This window comes from Notolepis coatsorum, assembly GCF_963971535.1.
Source record: "Notolepis coatsorum genome assembly, chromosome: 17".
Classification (NCBI taxonomy): domain Eukaryota; kingdom Metazoa; phylum Chordata; class Actinopteri; order Aulopiformes; family Paralepididae; genus Notolepis; species Notolepis coatsorum.
The window spans coordinates 62,987,182-63,008,549 of record NC_140181.1 but is presented as its reverse complement, the minus strand read 5'-3'; the positions used below and the strand labels follow the sequence as shown (position 1 = coordinate 63,008,549).

At 43.1% G+C, this 21,368-nt stretch overlaps 1 protein-coding gene across 1 annotated transcript in view; it reads left to right on the top strand.

The window, feature by feature from the left end:
- Positions 1-21,368, top strand: part of LOC311243731 (nicotinamide/nicotinic acid mononucleotide adenylyltransferase 1-like) — a 45,936-nt gene that overhangs the window by 6,937 nt on the left and 17,631 nt on the right. The window contains exon 2 of the mRNA XM_084333070.1: positions 7,323-7,451. Coding sequence (XP_084189196.1) covers positions 7,337-7,451 — 115 coding nt within the window. The 5' untranslated portion in view covers positions 7,323-7,336. The remainder of the gene's footprint in view (positions 1-7,322; positions 7,452-21,368) is intronic.

The window sequence follows — 21,368 nt, the reverse complement described above, 5'->3', positions numbered from 1 at the left end:
TTATTGATTTGCCTACGCACATTCCTTTGCCTTATAAGCGCATCCAAAGTAAAATAGAGAAGTATATTATGTACCTTTTGCTGCAATAAATACTTAATTACCACTTTGTGTGGAACCGATTCATTGTGGGAAGTGTTCATCATATTTATATATCATGTACTGTATGGCCAGTAATTAAAGTACATAAAGCGGTAGTGGTTTAATGATACCATACTTATCAATACAGTCAGGGAATTGTACCCCTTTAGTTACACTGACGATGGGGAAATCTGGAGGCGGGGGCGGAACCTGTCGCATGTCATTAGGAAGGTCCAGCTATCTTGGTGGTGGAGGAGTGGTCAAAGGAGTGGGGTCTCTGGTTTTCCGTGGCGAAGACCAAATGTGTGCATTTTTCAAAGAGGCGTGTGGGTGGGGATGGGGAGCTGTTTTTGTATGGTCAGCCAGTGGAAAGGGTAGGGTTTTTTAAGTATATGGGGCTATGGTTTGACTCAAGGCTAACGTGGAGTGTGCACATAGGCCAGGTGGTGGATAAATGTAAGCGGGTGATTAATGTGATGAGGTGTCTTTCGGGGTTTGAATGGGGGACTGATAGGTCCTCCATGTTGGCTATATATTGTGCGCTGGTTAGGTCGGCATTGGATTATGGCTGTATGGTGTATAGCTCAGCGGCACCGACCACACTGAAACGATTGGACGTCGTACAAGCGAGGGCCCTGAGGCTGTGTTGTCGGGCTTTTAGGTCTACGCCGGTGTGTGCACTTCTGGTTGAGGTGGCGGAGTTGCCGCTAGGGTTAAGGAGGGACAAATTATCGTTGTCCTATTGGGTGACGCTGAAAGGGCATTTGGATAGTCATTTGACCGTAGCTGTCCTGAGAGAATGTTGGGAATATGCTTTGAAGCCAGGTTTGTGGTTTGGGTGGACGGTTAATGGGAAGGCGAGGGAGTTTGGTATTGATAAGATTGTGTTTGGGCCGACCGTAGTGGTGCCTCAGGTCCCACCGTGGCTTTTTCTGACACCTGAGGTGGACTTGGGGCTGATGGAGAGTAGGGATGGGTATCGTTAGGATTTTATCGATACTACTACTCTTATCGATACTGCTTAACGGTTCGGTACTTTATCGATACTCTTATCGGTTCTTTTTGATTTAGCAAAAAAATTATTAAGAACAGAATCGACATTGCTTTATTATTCTTTTATATAACTATATTACTGCACATGGCTACTTTTTTTATCAATTAATACAAGCAGTCAGATAAATTAACTATTTTGGGACTTTCTATTTTATTTAGTAGTAGTGGTCCTGAGTTAAGCTGGTCCACCCATCCGATGTAAAGGCTAACTTTGGCACATCTTTAAGCTCTGTGATAACATTGGCCTTTTCAACATTATACCAGGCAGGAATCAGTGTGTTACTGAGGACATTCCTGCAGGGAGGGGTATATTTGCAGTTGAGAGCATTGGTCATCTCCCTACAGTAAAGATTAGAAATGATTGAATTATTGTAAATTTGTGTGGAGTGGTGGGAATAGCTGCTTCAATAATAACTTATAACAACAACAACAACAACAACAACAACAACAACAACAACAACAACAACAACAACAACAACAACAACAACAACAACAACAACAACAACAACAACAACAACAACAACAACAACAACAACAACAACAACAACAACAACAACAACCAACAGACAAGTTAGACAACTATGTATACAAAAAAAACGATATACACTGAATGATTAGTTGTTACCTAAAGCCCTTGGACTCCACTGTAGAGAAGGGGTGCAGGCCTTTGACAACAAACTGGGTCACAGCCCTGTGACACTCGTTCACCCTATCCTCTGTCATCCTTCCTAGCTGCTAGGGAGAAGGGACTTTGGGTGGTGGAGGTAGAGGGAGGATGTTTAGTGGCCCTGGGCTCACTGGCCTGGGACACATTGGTGGCTGACGCCTCAGCTTGACGATCTATAAAAAGTTTTTAGATTGTAGTATTTGTAGCTAAACAATTATTTTGTTTATTAGCCTATTTGTAATAATTTGTTATTAGCCTAGGAAACTCCGTATATTGGCTTATCGGCTGCAGTGGACGTGGATGCAGATGGAACAGTGCGCGCAGTCAAATACGGCGCATTTCTGCACACTAATATCTTGTTTTGCCAACATGTTTTGATAGATTGCTCGTATTGCCACCCTTACTGGCAAATGTTTTGTTGCACTTGTGGCAACGTGCGTTGTATTATATATCCATACTTTAGAACGCTTCGCAGTTCGCTCTATCCGCCATCACGACTGAGTGCATGCAGAGGCAAAGCTGTCTGTGTGCAGCGCGCTTCAGCACGGGCGTCGGGGACAGCCAATACTATCCACCTGCAGAACCCCAGATCCCCGCAGGCTGAGGATCCTCAGCCTGCGGATCCTCAGCCTGCGGGGATCTGGGGTTCTGCAGGTGGAAGCATCTCGGGACAGCACTAAGGAGGAACACTAAGGAGTACCCGTATGTGTAGCGACTCGCGAGGAGTGTGTGTAATAATGATGACTCGCTGCGGCTCGCTTCTCGTGCAGAGACAGAGAAAGGAGAGATCGTTGGCAACTTTTAAATAATAATAATAATTTCTCTAGAGTATCGATAGCAGTACCGATGACGTCGGAGCTTATAAATACTCCGGTATTTTCTAATATAGTACCGGTTCCCGTTTAAAACCGGGGTCCGGGGGTCATCCCTAATGGAGAGTAGGAAAGGGGCAGGGATTGGTAATGTTGGTGTGTGGGTGGATGATTATGTGGGTCGGCAGTTTTGGGAGTTTCTCCCTGTGTTGTGAAGGATCAGATTAAACCGAATATATATATTTATTTATGGATATATATTTAATAGTATTTGTATATCGTTTGATATCCCCTGTATATTCCTTGTACAATATGCACTGAATATCCCTTTAGTCTACTAAACAGCCCATAATAGTTTCATTCTACCATTGGACGAGAACCTGGCGCCAGCAGCCATGCCCCTTGGTTCAAGTTCAATCGTGCCGCCCAACATGTCGTGGCAAGCCCGGTTCCGCGTAGGAATACGTCTGGCGAAATACGAATGGTACTATTTGTTCACAGCGCATATATATATGGCGCAAGTAAAGTAGAACTTTCTTTTAGTCCATTAGTTCTTTACCCTCCAACCTAGTAACAGACGCGAAGCCTCACCCACGACGCACGTGTGGTGCAGTAAGGCCTACTTGGCCTCAGAATAGGCATTGAGATATCGTGTGGATTAATAGTTGAATAGTCATAGTTTGGCACTATACCGTCGAGTTGGACGTATTTCTATTAAGTTAATAATAGTCTATTATGTATGGTGCATCGTTCGGTTAGAGTTATAAAGTGAGCAGTACCCCCATCGTTCCTGACGTTATCTGGAGTCTTAACCAGGCTGGGCAGACCATGTGTGGTGCTTGCATCCGAGGAGCTCCGGGCCAGGACGAGTGGACCTGTACATTGGATTACTTTACCCGGACGACGGCGAGCCTTCCACGGCTTGGATTATCTACATGCTTTGGGTGCTTTGATTATTCCATGGATAACGGCCAACACTGCTGAGTGTTGGAACTACCCCCCAGAGATGAGTCCAGGTGAGACGGCGCTCTACACCAAGTGAGGTCGCCTCACGTCTCTCCGTTGTGGACCGGCAGCTACCGTCCACCAGAGGGTCCAGCTGTATTCATCTGCGGACCGAGGTTCTGTGGGCATCGTGTTCAGGACTCTGAATTCTCCCAAGAAATCGTCGGCCAGATGGGATACCGCCAGCGGCTCTTCTAACCCCCCCCTACTGTCTTACAACCAGCGGGACCCCCCCCCCTTAGTGTATCCAGCTATAATCATTTAAGTACCATCGCTATAGTTCCCTAAAGAACCGGGTTGTATACTTACTCCCTGCGTAACCAGAGATTGGACATTCAATGTTGATTTACCTACGAATACTCATTTGCCATACAAGTGCATTTCAAATCATAAATGTCATTAAGTGAACGTTGTATATACCCTTTGCTATATAAAATATTCGATTTATACATTTGTGTGGACTTCGTTTCATCAGGTGGGAAAGTGTTCATCATATCTATATCATGTACTGGATGGCCAGAAGTTAAAGTACAAGCGGTAGTGGTTTAATGATACCATACTTATCAATACAGTCAGGGAATTGTACCCCTCAGTTACACCCTGTGTTTACGGATGGGGCCAAGGATCCGGTTACAGGTCGGGTGGGGTCGGGCGTGTATGTGCCAGTGTTTGGGGTTAGGTTGTCCAAGAGGTTGACTGATAACCTGTCTGTTTTTACTGCAGAGATGGTGGCCATAATCATGGCCTTGCAGTGGGTTGAAGAGGTTAGGCCGGATAGGGTGGTCGTGTGTTCGGACTCTGCGTCTGCCCTGGAGGGTTTGTCCGGCCCTGTGTCATGTAGGGAGGACCTGGTTACAGAAGTGCATATAGCGGTTTATAGGCTGGATAGGATGGGTGTTAGGGTCAGGTTTTGTTGGGTGCCGGCACATATGGGGGTGAGGGGAAATTAAGTGGCTGATGGATTGGCGAAACGGGCGCTTGGGATGGTGGGGGTGGAGCTAGTTGTGCCGTTGGGTAATGGGAGGCGAAAGCCCTCATCAGGGCCGCAACTGCGGTGGAGTGGCAAAGGGATAGGGAGGTGAGGGGGCGGCATCTGTATGTGAGTCAAGCCTCTGTGTGCAGGTCGTCGGTGGGGGGGCTGGATAGGAGGAGAGAGGTTGTGTGGGCCAGATTGAGGTTGGGGCACTCTGGGCTTAATTCCTCGTTATTTAGGGTGGGGAGGCATGAGACTGGGGGTTGTCCTGCTTGTGGGCAGCTGGAAACAGTTGAACATGTGATGCTTCATTGTGCTCGGTATGAGAGGGAGAGGGGGATCTTGCGGGATCAGGTGAGGGAGAGGGGGGGGTGCAGATTTTACGTTGGGCAGATTGTTGAGGGATGAGGTGGGCAGTAAAGTGTTGCGGGATTTGGTTTTGGGGTTTGTGTTTTCAATTGGTTTGGGGGGTAGGATTTGATTTGAATTGAATTATATTTAATTAAATAAAAAATAAAAAAAATTGTTTGGTTATTGTTGTTTTCCTTTCTTTATCGGGTTCTCGCTTGATCTGCTCCAGTTGCTGGGTTGTACAGTAGGTGGCGGTATGCGCCATTAAATCCCAAGAAAAGGAGGAAGAGGACATGGTTGAAATGGATTGTTCAGTATGTGGCGGTATGCGCCTTTTGTGGTCGCGATCTGCCATTGAAGAAGAAGAAGAGACTGTCTATTAGGAGGTGGTGGGGGTTTTGTGCATTTACGGTGGCCAGTTTCGAATTGCAGCCTCCCGTAGGTGCTCTTTAAGAGCGGTTTTGAATGTGGGTAGGGATTCACATTCCTTTACAGCTTTAGGTAGGGCGTTCCACATTGATGTGGCATAATTGCAAAACGTATTTAGTCCCTTGTTTGAGCCGAATCTGGGTTTAACATGATTTGTTGAGCTTCCTCTGGTGTAGTGGTTGTGGTATTCACTGACCTTTGGGAAGTATTTTGACATGTACATGGGTACCTTAGTCGTATAGTGTATCTTGTAGACCATTGCAAGTTGCTGTACTCTGTCGTCTACTCTAAGCCATCCTAGGTTGTCAAAGTGGGCAGGGGTGAGGTGGGTTCTGGGGGTAAGGTCAAGTAGTAGTCTGACCAGTTTGTTTTGTGATGTTTGTAATTTTGTTTTAAGCGCCTTTGAGGTGCTTTGGTACCATGAGGTGCACGCATAGTCGTAGTACCCTTGAATGAGTGCTCCTGCCAGAGTCTTCAGGGTATTCTTGTTTACCAGAGAGGAGATCCGGTACAAGAATCTAGTTCGTTGGTTGACTTTTTTTTATTACATTGGATGCCATTTTGTCACAGGAAAGATTTGCCTCTAGGATGGAACCCAGGTAGGTAATTTCGTCTTTCCTTGTGACAATATTGTCACCCACTGCAACTGAGAAGCCGTCGGTCTTGCTGAGTTTGTTATTTGAACCGAAGAGAATGGACTCTGTTTTGCCCATGTGTAATGATAGTTTGTTATCAGCGAGCCATATGCAGATTTTGCCTAGTTCCGAGCTGAGGGTTTTTTCAACCTGCAACTTGTTCTTGTCAGAGACCAGCAGGGCTGAGTCGTCCGCAAACAGGAACAAGTTGCAGTCACAGGCTGACGACATGTCATTTGCATAAATTAGGAAGAGTAGCGGTCCTAGTATGCTTCCTTGTGGAACACCACAGCTCACTGTGAGGGGGGGGGGGATAGAGTACCGTTTACCTCTACCATCTGTTCTCTCCCCTCCAGGTAGGATTGCATCCAGCTCACTGATAAGCTATCAAAACCAATTGCTTTTAGCTTGTCAATCAGAATGGAGTGATTGACAGTGTCGAAGGCCTTTTGTAGGTCCAGCATGACCATGCCGCAGTATTTGCCCGCGTCCACCTCTTGTTTGATGTGGTCGTTCAAATAGAGGAGGCATGTGTCAGTGGAGTGGGACGTTCTGAAGCCAGATTGGAATTCGTAGATTAGATTTTTTTCCGCCAGGTACTTTTCGACCTGTTCGAAGACTATTTTCTCCATGACTTTCGAGATGGAGGTAAGAATAGAAACAGGGCGGTAGTTGCCTGGGTCTAATTTGCTGCCCTTTTTGTGCAGAGGGGTCACTCTCGCAATTTTGAAGTCCTTGGGGACGTGTCCCTGTTTTATAGAGAGGTTTATTATGTGAGTGATGACTGGGGTGATGGCGGCTGCTGCGTCTCTGAGGAATTTGGAGGGGATGTTGTCATGGCCAGTGGCCTTGTTAGGTTGGAGGGCGCTCAATTTTTTTAGTACCTCATCGGTTGTTACCATAACGTTAATTACATCATATATATCTAATCGAACCGATAGGAGCTTATCTTATCTAACCTTACGTGGTGGTACCACGTGTGCCACTACCCGATCAAACATCCACATAAGATTAATCAAATAAGCTCCTATCGGTTCGATATGATGTAATTAACGTTAGCTGCCAGCCACTTTTTCCTCCGTGATGGTATAAAACTTGCTATTTGTTTTTGTTATTAGTACAAAACGTAACGCAGCAGCTCTTTGGCATTGTGATGCACTGAAGAAAATTACCCTCGATTGTGTTTAATTTGCCGCTTTTCCGATCCATTTCTGCACTAAATGAAGCGTACACAATGTACCAGGCGGGACAGTTTCCCCCCACGCTGCAGTTACCTAGCAACAACAGACAGGAAGTTGACTTTTTTGCATTGACTTCAGGTCCAGTATGAGGGATGGAGTCTCAGGATCAAACCGAAGTGGTCCTGCTGTCCTGTGGGTCCTTCAACCCCATAACCAATATGCACCTGCGCATGTTTGAACTGGCTCGGGATCACCTGGAAGAAACAGGTAAAATGTTCCACTCGAATGAATAGCATGGTATCCAATGTGATGATACCGGAGGTATCGTTTTCAATATCGTGACAGTCGTATTCTATTGAAAAACGAAACAATCCACGGTGTGTATTTATGCTGCGCGGTTATGGCAACCATAATGGAAAGTGAAACATATTGCACATTGATGGTCAATAGCTTAACATTAGCAGGATTTCCACAAGACACAGAAACAACCTACATTATTACCTACTATATGCGAATATGCACTCAAGTCTGTAGCATTCAGAGTTGTACCCTTCCTGCTGACTTGTTGTACATAACTTGTAAGTCGCTTTGGATAAAAGCGTCAGCTAAATGTAAATGTAAAAAATTTAAACGTTGTCTCCTGTTGCTACTTTACATTTACACTCTTGATTAGTCAATTTATCCTAAGTTGTTGTTTTCGTTCTATTTTTGGTACTACATTTTTAGCTAATCTATATTCAGAGTGCAAATGACATGTCATCAGCTTGTGACTGCAACTTGTGACGAGACCTGCTGGTCTCTGACAAGAACAAGTTACAGGTTGAACAAACCCTCAGCTCGGAACTCGGCAGAATCTGCACCTGGCTCGCTGATAACAAACTATCATTACACCTGGGTAAAACAGAGTCCATTCTCTTCGGATCAAATAACAAACTCAGCAAGACCAACGGCTTCTCTGTTACAGTGGATGACAAATTGACAATATTGTCACAAGGAAAGATGAATTTACATACCTGGGTTCCATCCTAGAGGCAAATCTTTCCTGTGACAAGATGGCATCCAATGTAATTAAAAAAGTCAATCAACAAACAAGATTCTTGTACCGGATCTCCTCTCTGTTAAACAAGAATACCCTGAAGACTTAACAGGAGCACTCATTCAAGGGTACTATGACTATGCTTGCACCTCATGGCACCAAAGCACCTCAAAGGCACTAAAAACAAGATTACAAACATCACAAAACAAACTGGTCAGACTACTGCTTGACCTTACACCCCTGCCCATTTTCAGGATGGCTTAGAGTAGACTACAGAGTACAGCAACTTGCAATGGGCCTGGTCTACAAGATGCACTACGTGACCACTAAGGTACCCATGTACATGTTGAAATGCTTCCCAAAGGTCGGTGAATACCACGACCACAACACCAGAGGGAGTTCCACAAATCATGTCCAACTAGGGCTGGGCGATATGGCCTAAATATGATATCACAATATTTTCTGACCTTTCGGCGATACACGATACACATCACGATGTTTTTCTTTTTTTACCCCAAACAATTTATTATGAGGCTTACCAAGACAGTATTTGAGTTTGCAAGCTAACATTAAAGACAAAATAAAATACCCATGCATTTAGCATTTTTATATTATATATTAGATTTAGATTATTAGATTATATATTGCATATATTTAGCAATGAGATATTATATGATTTAGATATGAAATATGATGAATTGAAAATGGGGGACCCTTTACAGCGTTATTCCCGGCCATGCTCAAGTTGCCGGAGGACGCTGTACAGCGTCCTTATATCAATATTTCAAAAATCTGCGATCGGATTCATATTTCCCCTCCGCTGGCCTGAGATTCACCAGGAGGACCCACTGAGCTCTCTGGCGGTTCAGGAGCGCCATCTGGTGGCCGATCGGCGCAATCGCCAAACAGGAAGTGCTATGGAGGTTGTGCTGGTCGGCCATATTACTTCCGGGCACTCTGTTTGGCTCCCGGGACTCGATCTCGACACAATACATAGCGATCGATTGCCAATAACTCGATAAACAACATGATTTGGACATATATACTATTATACAAGCTGGAAATGGACCCGATATTTCTACATACCATAATAGGTAAATGACTGTTCCACGCTCATCGCCCAACGGCGCGAGGAGGATACGGTAAGATTCAGCGTTATTTTTGATCGTATTCCATATAAACTGTTATGATGAACATATCACCCACACTAGATGAATGATATAACGCTGCCCACGGAATTATAAACGATCCCCCGCCCATCCGGTCATCATCAGATCATACGTAGATCATTCTAGAAGTACGTCCAATTGAAATTTTTTATATCGCCCCGATTGCCATCAAACTGTATTTCATCATCAATATAATGCATTTGGGGCTATATATCACGTTCTGGAGAAAGCTGCAGAAAGAGATGAAAACATACTTATACATTAGACCATACTTTACTATGAATATGTGAATGAAAAAGTTTAACGTTGCTACACAATGAACAATACATATAGGACTTTGAATGGGCCCTAATAATGGCAATGTAGCAATAGAATTTAAAAAGTTATAGCCCTGCAAAGAAGGGGAATTTCTCCATAGACAAATAGCGCTGGCAATCCACAGTCATTTTCAGGATTTCTGGCCGGCACCCATAGTGTTAACAATTGTATGTATTGAGCTGTACTGTACCCATTCTGCAATATGTTAATAAAGTTTTAAATCAATCAATCAATAGCATTTTAGCATTTTTATGAAACTACTGTATATATGTATGTCTCTAAATGTTTTGATGAATTGAAAATGGAGGACCCTTTTGTAAAAAAGCCGAAAGTCTTTTTCTGGTCTTCATCCTCCTGTACTGTATTGTACCCAATCTGCAAAGGTTCTGCAACCTTTTAATAAAGTTTTCATTCATTCATTCTGACGGAAACATAATAATTTTGATTGACAGTCGAGTCTGCCAATTACGTCACAGCGCTTGCACCCGCCCTGCTGTTCTTAGCACCAATCGGCAAGCGCTATATTAGTTTTTGACTTCCTGAATGTCCTGTGTGCTGAACAACAACAAAGCTACTAACGTTAGCTCCCCGCGGCCGTCGAGTAGGAGACCAGTGCTCCACAGGATGACTAAATGAGGCATAATGATTTTACTACAACGAATGTTATAATAAAAGCCTTTCCATACATCTGTCTGATTGAAAACTTTATTAACAGACCGCGGAATGGGCATATCTCAGCACGGGCTGAGATATGAACGAGTAACGTGTGGACAGATTCATCACATATCATAAATGTCATTATGAATTGAAAATGGGGGACCCTGATGTAAACAAGACGAAAGTCTTTCTCTGGTCTGCATCCCCTTAACAATTGTGTGTATTGAGCTGTACTGGACTGTACCCATTCTGCAATCTGTTAATTAAAATTTTCAATCAATCAAGAGCTACTGCATTGTCTCCTGCTGTTACTTTATACTACTTTGTTTTGCTTGTATTGTGTACTTGCTTGTATTTTCTATCTTGTTCTTATATTTTATCTTATTTCATTGATGTTGCTGCTGCATGATCGGTCAAGGAACCATGGCCAAAGAATTTCACACTGTATTTTGTGAAGAGTATAGACATGACATTAACACTTTAATCGCCGAAGACGCTGGGCAGCGTCTTTCCCCGCCATGCTTATTCTGCCGAAGACGCTGGACAGCGTCTTTGATATCAATATTTCAAAAATCTGTGATCGACATTATATGTACTGGTGAGCCCCTCTCAACTCTCCAACGGTTCAAGAGCGCCAACGGCGCGAGGAAGATACGGTAAGATCCAGCATTATTTTTCAACGTTGTTCTGAAGGGCCAGATTAACACTGAGAATATACGTTTTATTATTTTATATAACTTGTATATTATTTATATATATAAGCTATATACCTTTAAGCCTCCGTTTGAATCATAGCATTATTCGCTTTCCTCATTGGACAACGCCCTTGGCATTGACGGCGCCAACAGTCGCGCCCCCCAGACAAGTTCAAAGACGAGTCCGGACAAGTTGAGACATGCCCTTGGCCGGCGCATTGATTCCGGACAAGAGATTCGGTTGCGCCCTAGAAATCACTCTTAAGTATATATTGTGGAAGGCGCAGTAGTGTGAACCTAATCTAACGTAGTGTGCAGTTCGTCCTTAGAGTTCGTGAAGTGAAGTGCGAAGTGAACCCAGTAACTAGTGTGAACCTTAGCAAGTGTGTGTGGACTTAACGTAATTAGTATCGGAACACGAGGTGAACCTAGCAGCAGAACTATTGGACATGTGAGCAGTGGAACCTACCCGCGGTGTATAGTTACGGATAACTAGTAGCTCCTTAGATACGACCTTGATATTGTAGAACCATTGTTGGTGGATTATAGTGAATTGTGCAAAAGTAGTACCGTGGAGAAGAGCATCATTAATACCATTGTCGTTTGGATTTAACTACACCTGAAGATCTGCATCGGGCTAGCTTCGAGGACGAAGCTAGCTAGCTATCATCACTGCCGTCGGGCATTGTATTAAGAGCTATTACCCTGCTATCGAGCACTTGGATTACAAGGACTGGATCCGTATGAGACCCCCTTTCTTCAGTGACCAGCAGGAGTATCCGCCTATTCTTCAATTCCTCTGGAGCTTACCACTCCGTGGGGGAAATCACCAGTCTCCAGCTATACCCTCGTTTGCCCCTATATCGCCATCTCACTCCATGCAGCGTTCCGGTCTAGTATTATTAGCCTAGGAATTATTCATTCCCACTGACTTTGATACTCTGACATTCTACTATCATTCGCCATAAAAGAGCAACGTACTAATTCTCAGTTGTATATTTGATATTGATAATAAAATACTGTAAACGTTATCTCTTTGTCACCGTGCCGTCTATAGAGTGTCTGCCATATTTAACTGTACTGTCTGGCAAGTAATAATAATATTTAGTAGTGGTTTAATCTATCACAATCTTTAATACAGTCAGGGTTTTGTAACCCCTCAGTTACAAACGTGTTCTTTACTAACTGCTCTAATGATCATATCACCCACACTAGATGAATGATATAACGTTGCCCACGGAATTATAAACGACCCCCCGCCCATCCGGTCAACATCAGATCATACTTAGTAACTCCTAGAAGCACGTCCAGTTGACATTTTTTATCTCGCACAGATTCCTATCAAACTGTATTTCATCATCAATATAATGCATTTGGGGCTATAAATCAAGTTCTGGAGAAAGCTGTAGAAAACGATAAAAACATACTTATACTTTAGACCAGGGGTCAGCAACCTTTTTGACATGGAGTGCCTGTTTGAAATATAGTCGTAACTAGTGTGCCTCAACAATATTCCATGCATCGTAATTTTTTTTTCTCATAATCAGGTATTTTTAATGATCATTTTTACATTGTTATTGTTATTATTAACTATTATTATGATGGTTGTATCAACCCTAAATCTGAGTTGGGGCGGGGGGGGGGGGGGAATGCAATGCAGACAAACAGCTGCATACAGTGCGACCATTTCACTCACATTTGCCCATTCATTTTTGGACACATCACACACCATCGGTTTGTGTACTGTACGTGTGCTGTCATAGCTCCACCTACAGGCTTAATGGAGAACACCAGGAGAATACCAGGATGTGAATGGAGGGTGAATGTGAGGTATATCGTGTAAATAAGTTTTGATTGATCGCAAGACTACACTGTAATAATAATAATAAGTTACCAGAACTTAAAAATATTGAGTTCAGTTACTGCGTATTAAGCTTTTCAGTTTTCAATCCATAATAAGTTAACAGAAAAATAAGTACACAACCACATTATTTCAACCTAATAAAACTATGTTTATTGTCGTTGTTAAGAACACAAGTTGACTTGGTAATACTCACATTTTGAGTAAAAAAAATTGCTTTTAACATGTGCAATGTTCAATGAAATAGAAAAATAAATAATAAAATTTGTTGATTAATCCCACTGGTCACAATGGTGACCGTAATAATGTTTTTGTTATAAGGCTCTGCAAATGTTACTGAATGATGTAGCAATGTATTTCCAGCTAAATTGAAATAATAAACAAATAAAGGGTCTCAATTAAATATGTGGTAGTAAAAAGAACCTGTGGGAGGATTTCAACAAGATAAATGCGACAACAGTGCAAAATATTTCACTATAATATTTCAAAGCAAAAAAAAATTTTTTTTTTTTTTTTTTTTTTTTTTTTTATATATACTGCTGCCCCCTGTGCCTATGCAAATGCCCCCGCGTGGCTATGCAGGCACGCGTTCCTAGGGTTGCCTACCCCTGCTTTAGACCGTATTTTAGTATGAATATGTGAATGAAAAAGTATAACGTTGCTACACCCTGAACAATAGATATAGGACGTTGAATGGGCCATAGTAATGTCAATTTAGCAATACAATTTAAAATTATAGCCCTGCAAAGAAGGGGAACTTCTCCATGTTAAATAGGGCTGGCGAGGGATGGTAAATTAAGAATTTAACCCCGGCGATCAAAGTGTTAAAGGTGCTATAGATAACATTCAGCCACTAGATGTTGCACTACTAGAGCACCAATATGTCAGCATGTCTCAACTAGCAGCACGTTTATCCGATCAGGTGCATTCCACGTGGGGGAAATGGGGAAGTAGAGAGGGGATACATGCACAGAACATTTAAATAACAATATACATTTTGGACCCGCCCACATTTAAAAATATAACAAACAATCCATTTTTAAATCGATAATCTATTTTGGGGAAAAGCAATACTTTTATTCTGCACCTTATGTGGATGTTTTATTTTTTAGGATTAGTCTACATAAATATTCTATCTATAGCACATTTTAAAGAACCTGAAATCTGAGAAAGAATCACTTTTTATAGTGAAGAAATGGCACCTCGACGACCCAGCACCGTGGATCACTTTTACTTTCACAATTTGAATTGAGATCTCTATTTTTATTTTTTAAACTGCAAGCCAGTACAACTCTGATACACTCTCCTCCTTCAGCCAGCGGCACCTTGACTCAAACCACCATTTATGTCTGTGATTTAGTGTCAAGGAGGAATTCAAATGCACCTGTTTGCCAGTACTTTGTTTTCAAGCCACATGAGAGGGTATAACCATTAACCAGTAGATCAGGGGTCGGCAATTAGGTTTGGCCACAGGCCAGATTTTCCCCAAGCCATTGCTTGGCGGGCCAGGATCAAAAACAATAGCTAATTTAATATAGTGAAAAAAGACAAATGTTTTCTCTGGTCTGCATCCCCTTAACAATTGTGTGTATTGCGCCGTACTGTATTGTACCCATTCTGCAATCTGTTAAATAAAGTTTTCATTCATTCATTCATTCATGAACAGCAGATCAGCTGTTGCATATCACCGTGGCGCGTGATGAACAGATCAGAAGACAGAATGCATGAAAACACGACTCGCCATACCTTGTTTGTTGTTAAGTCCTCCAAAATCCCTGCTAATGTTTGAAACATGTCACATTAGGGATGCCCCGATCACGTTTTTTGCCACCGATACCGATCACCGATCATCGTGAGCCATATCGGCCGATACCGATAGTTTTTGATTAAAAAAGAAATTAAAATCTTTTTTATATATATATATATATTTTTTTATAAAATATATATATTATATAATTAGACTTGTACTTGTATTATCTGCGAGACATCGCCACCACGCAACAAGCTCCATTGTCTGTGTGTACTCTAGTAGCCTCCAGCTACGGCCAGGATTCTCCGGAGCTGCAGCTAGACCCTATACTCGAGTAGCCTGCAGCTACGACCAGGATTCTCCGCAGGTGCAGCTGGACCTATTGATCATATTCAACAACATGCCCTCAGCTCGAATACGCATCGAATGAGTCTTATAAAACATTGATATCAGGAGCTATCTGTGGCTACTGCTGGCCGGTTATAAAACGTTGATACAGCGCCTCTGTGAACTATTTAGTTCAGTGGGACATTTCGTTTTGAACAGTGAGCTGGCGTCAGCTAACATGAGCTAGCTGAGGTATCGTACATGTCTCTACTAGAGTTTGCTGGAGCGTTTGTTGATGTCAGGAGCTATCGGTAGCTGGCCGGCTACATACCGTTCGGTTAGACAATGCCTCATCATGTATTGGACTGGAAGTGAATGGTTGACTGGGTCATTTTGTAACGGTAGCTAACGTTAGCTAAGGGAGACGCCGTCCTCCCGGCTCCTGTCCCACTAGACTAGACTACTAGACCCGTGTTTACATGCGCGCGGGAGGGGCTGGAGGGAGGAGCAGACGCCGCACAGCTCCCGGTGTCTGAGACAGAACTCAGCGAGACGAGCGACTTGAGATCGGTTTTGACGATCGGCGAAAATAAAGCATTATCACCGATCACCGATCGCATATTTATACTGATTATCGGCTGATAACGATCAGTGGCCGATCGATCGGGGCATCCCTATGTCACATATCCACTCGCCGCCCTCCAATTCCAGATTGGCGTTGAATGCAGCTACTTTATCTGCCAACTTGAACACAGTTGTCGTCATTGCTGGTTGTTGTTGTTGTTGTTGTTGTTGTTGTCGCCACATATTATGCAGAGAGGACGTCGGCTCGGCACGCAAGAATCACTGACCTGTTGCGATAAACCCGTATTTTAAGTATGGCTCCTGTTTATTAAAAGAAGCGTTATATTTCCCCGCTATCCAAAGATGTTTGTTTTGTTTTTTTAACACATTTTGTTACTCGCTCCATCTCGAATGCGGAAGTGAAAGTGCATTAGGGAAATATACACGCGGCCCGGTGGGACTATTCCATTGGTTCTCCCAGTCCACGTGACCATTTCTAGCATTTCAATTGGCTATAGTGACAGACATGCTTTTGATGACTACCGGTAGATAGATACAGCTTCACAATAAAAGACACCCTGGCGTCCCGTGTGAATATTTCCCGCGCGTGAAATAAATATCATTCTCAAAATAATCTGACGGGCCAGAAATTATTGCTGGCGGGCCAATGTCGGCCCGCGGGCCGCCTATTGCCGATCCCTGCAGTAGATATTAAAGGTGCTATGGATAGCATTCAGTCACTAGATGTCACACTAGAGCACCAGCATGTAATTTTTCCAATCGGGTACCTTCCTTCCACATGGGGGAATGGGAAGTAGGGAGGGGACAACAAATGATAAATCATTAATCAATATGTTTTTTGGGGTAAAAGCTATACTTTTATTCCACACCTTTCTAAAAGCTCTGTGGATGTATTATTATTATTATTTTTTTTTTATAAATGATCACTACTACATAAATATGTTATCTATAGTACCTTTAACACATTGACGGCCACGGGTAATAGACGGACCCACTGTACACGGCCACCTTATCATAACACATATTCATTGTGCATGGGGCTGTTTGTAGAGCTAAATCTATACTTTATAGTATTGCTATCTGTCCATTCTCATTGTCAATTGAGACCATAAACCGTCCCTTCAAAATGGCTTAAAGAAATAATTATTTCATCAATACGTTCGCATTTTATAGCCTCGTGAATATAAGCGTTATATGGGATTTGGGCTAGTATATTTCCTGGAAGGCGAGATACAGGGCGCTAAGCTAATAACATTAAATCGAACAGCGTTTTGGCCCTACAGAAACTAGAGCTAAAATGCAAATTATACAACGGCATGCAAATTTCTCGATTCTGATTGGCTGAAACAGTCAATTTACACATAGTTATTTTTCATAATCCCACGCTCTTGGTCCCAGGACCCGCCCACAACCGAATTACTATCACTCCGCCCTGCGACTCTTTAGAAAAAAACAAGATGGCGGACAATAATCTTTACGAATGGATATGTTGATAGCGTCATAACGACTAAATGGAAAACGATTCTGTCACGGCAAATGTCTTAGTTGCTTAAACAATGTTGGATGATGTAATTGATGGGTCATGAGTCATTGTGGAACAAAATAAAAATCGCGTCAATTGATTGATTGATTAATTGCAAATTGTATTACTGTCCGCCTTGTTTCCAACTGGTTAAGTTTAGGCCCTCTTTCGAAGTTGGTTAAGGTTAGAGTTTGTCTTTAGAGCAGGGCGATAGACCACCAGCCCTGATTCCAAACTCTAACCTTAACCAAATTCGAAAGAGGGCCTACACTTAACCAGTTGGAAACAAGGTGGACAGTAATAAAATTAGCAATCAATCAATCAATTCAATAACCCACGCTCACTTAAAACAGCGCACCTCCCTGCAGCTGCTTCTATAGAAAGTAGGTTTGCAAAAAAAAATAAAAAATCCCCCTATAGGGCAAAGAGAACTTTTTTTTAATTTGTTTTACCTACTTTCTATAGAAGCATCTAAGAATGAAGTTCTATAGAAAGTAGGTTAAAAACTAAAGAAAAGTTGGATGTGTTAGTTTGTTGGATGCCTAGTTGAGAGACAGTTGGATGTCTTAGTTGAGACAGTTGGATGTGTTAGTTTGTTGGATGCCTAGTTGAGAGACAGTTGGATGTGTTAGTTGGTTGGATGTCCTACTGAGAACAGTTGGATGCACTTCCGAGCTGCTTCCACATGGAGGCAACTTCTCTTTTTTTTTTGGGAACTACTTTTTCTGGCGGATGGTTTTTTCAATAAATCTTCAATTAATGTGTGTTTATTGTATAGCAATAAGGTTGGATGAATGTGCCAGTTGTATAAAAGCATTACACCACTTGTAGTCGTGGGTTGTGAAAATCATGGTCTAATTTTCACAACCCACTCCTGCGCGTGATGTAATGCCTAAATGCATATTGTCGGTATTCATGGTCCACCATGAATGCATGAAAGGGGGGGGGGGGACGTCGTTTCTGATTATTGATTACCAATAACCGCGTTAGCCTCAGTAGCCACATTTGCTGATCGGCTGGTTGGCTATCAAAGCAAGGCCTGATCAGCGTGTAATTTACGTGAAAAAGATCTTACCGTGGGCCGGTTGGATCCCCAAAATTATTTCCCAGTTATCGATCGCCATCTGGTAGATCGATATGTCCATTGGCTGATGATATATTCCTTTACTGCATAGTGAATTCGGCGTCGCAAAAGGTATTCCAAGCTACAGGCTACACATATAGAATCCAGCTAACTGGAAACTCCATTGAAAGTCAAAAAAAAGAAGGCACCGTTCTGCCACAGGGAACACTGCATTATCGAGACAGCGCCCTTACGAGGATCTGACCGGTAATGCACTTTTCAGAATTCCAAGAGTGGGGTAAATCGTCAGTGCCGCTCGGTGATATTGAGTAGGATATTAAAATGGAATAAAAGCCAAAACAACCTTGCCACGGACATGTCCGTGGTTGGCCTTTAACACTTTGTATGCCACTCGCAGCTTTTCTCGGGTTTACGCCCCGACCGTTGAATGCCACGGTCACGAGTATTCTCAGGTTTTATTTTTTTTTTTTTTTTATTAGCGATCTGAAATCATATTGCATCACGCGAGCCTACCGTTGGAGATCCAGGGACCGCCGGCGCTCAGATGTGAAAAAAGCGCCCCCTATCGTCTCCCAGATGGTAAATCACCCTTTTGGAATGGACTCAATGAAAGTGAATGGGAGAACGGATTTCTGACTCCACATTTTACTTCTCACTGATGCAGCCGGGGTCTACCAGAGTTCATTATGGAGCCTCTGAGCCACGGCGAATATGGGTTATAATGTACACACGATGGATCAATACATTTATCGATTTTTTCCGAATGGCGATCGGAAATTGGAATAAACCATTTGGATACCATCTGACCTCAGGTAAGGAATCTATGTTATCAGTGTTAGGATAATCAGACTCGTTTTCACGGATATATAAGCTTATATGTGATATGGCTGTTTTGACTGTAAAAGCCATGAGGAAATAAGAGCAGCGATTATCAGCGCACGGCACGAGCATGCGTGCGCACACATATACTATATACTACTTCCTGCTTCTGCTATGCAAGCTGCTTTTCACTGTCGCTCCGTGTTTTTCTACCTATCGCTACCATAATGATTTATTATAGCCCCTTCAACTCTAAATACTCTGTATGTTAACTCCCAGTTCCTATGGTACTTCTCCAGAACTGTGAATTTATTTATTTAGATTTATGACCGCAGTACTTCGCCGAAAGGAGAGTAGCGAGATCTCTCCGTGGGAGGACCAGTGAGATGAAGAAATCTCCGTCTTATCAGCTACACACAAAGGACTATATCGGGCACTGCTGAAGGTGAAGATATTTATGAAAGGCGAGAATACTTCATAAAGACCCCGGCTGAAAGAAAACAAGACCCACCATCACCAGCTAAGTACCTAGCTTAGCTTCAGTTTAGCTTAACCTAAAAAGACAATTAATAAGGGAAGATGCCAGGACTCGGCTCTCCCACAGAATGTACTAGCTGCATGAGGATGAGTAAGAGGATTATAGAGCTGGAGGCTCGAGTTACTATCCTGCACCAAATCCAACAGGATGAGCGACTCATTGACTCTATTTTTGAAGCTACTACAAATATAGCCAACGATACCATGATTGAGACCTGGCCTAGACTAGCTACAGTACTGCACCACCCAAAAGACGGTCCCTGGCACAAGCAAGGAGCTAGACCAAAGCAGTGGACCACCGTCAAGGATAAAAGGAGAAATAAACGAACCAGGAACACGACTATTACCTCGCCCCCGGTACCGCCAGGAAATAGTTTCAAACTACTCTCGGAAACACGCATATCAACACCAAAAGCAAAGAGACATAGAAGCGTGGCTAACGACGCTAGCGAAGCAAACAGCGAGCGGAACGGAGCTCACGCTAACGACGCTAATAGCAGGAATACCAGAGCTCACGCTAACACTAGCGAAGCAAACGGCTTGCATGCCGGAGCTCACGCTAATGCTAGCGAAGCTAACAGCCGTCAGCCGGCACATCGGAGCACATGCTAACGACGAGGAAAACAGAGCCACGAGCGACACGGCTAGCAAACACGACCCAGACCGAGCTAACGGCTAACGGCGAAGAAACTACCATGCGCCGAGGAGAACGTTGCGGTAGCCAACGCCGAAGGTACGGGACCAGCGTTAACATGCCGGCTATTGAGAAGGCCAACGAGGCTTCACCAAGGCCACAGGACTGGTAAGAACCGGCAGACTAGGCCTAGCCCAAAAACAAACGGCCCCAAAACTGTTGGAAAGAAAAATGCTAACCTCACACAGAAAACGGACTGCATACTGATTGGAGATTCCACAACAAGGTATGTGGAGATGGCAAACACAGAAAATATCTGTCTAGACAATACATCTGTGAAAGAGCTGGCCGAAATACTTCCAACACTGATCAGACCGGGCATAACAAAAATTGTCATTCACTCTGGATCGTTTGACATCCTGCGAAATAAGACTGGCACAGAGACTTTGAAAGACGATTTCACACGTTTAATGAACACACTAGACAAACATCAGTCTGTGTACATAGACACTGATGTGTCCATCAGTGGACCAATTGCATGCTTTCGCAGAGGACAAGAAGCCTTTAGTCGACTCCTAAATTTGTATTCATGGTTAGGGTCTGCATGTCTTGTACACGGCCTGAAATTCATTGACAACTTCAATGTTTTCTGGAATAACCCAGAACGTTTTCAAAGAAATGGCTTCTTCCCAAATCGCTTAGGTTCAAGGCTTCTAGCAGCAAACATGCGTCATGCCTTAATGGCCTCCAAGAATATCAAACTCATACCAGCATGAGAGATGATCAAGAAGGAAAATCTCACCACGAGGTGCAGCAGCAGCACAAGGCCATCTCGTCTGATCAAATGTCCCCGAAAGCACAGTACAGTCAGTACGGTGCAGTATAGCACAATTGCCATGCCATCTCTCAAAACATACCGGTAATCATAACCAGCCAATGGCATGGTGAAAAATATACGCCATCAATGCGTTTACCTGCTATTAACCTCAGGGCCATCAAGGTCAAGCCAAAGAAGACCTCCTCTAAAGAAGTCCAACAAATAAAATTAGCCCTCCTAAATGTCAGATCACTGAATAATAAAACATTCTTAGTAAATTATCTGATTAAAGAAAATAACTTAGATTGCATCTGCCTAGTAGAGACATGGCTAAATAATGACACAGCTACATCAATAATGATAGAAGCTTGTC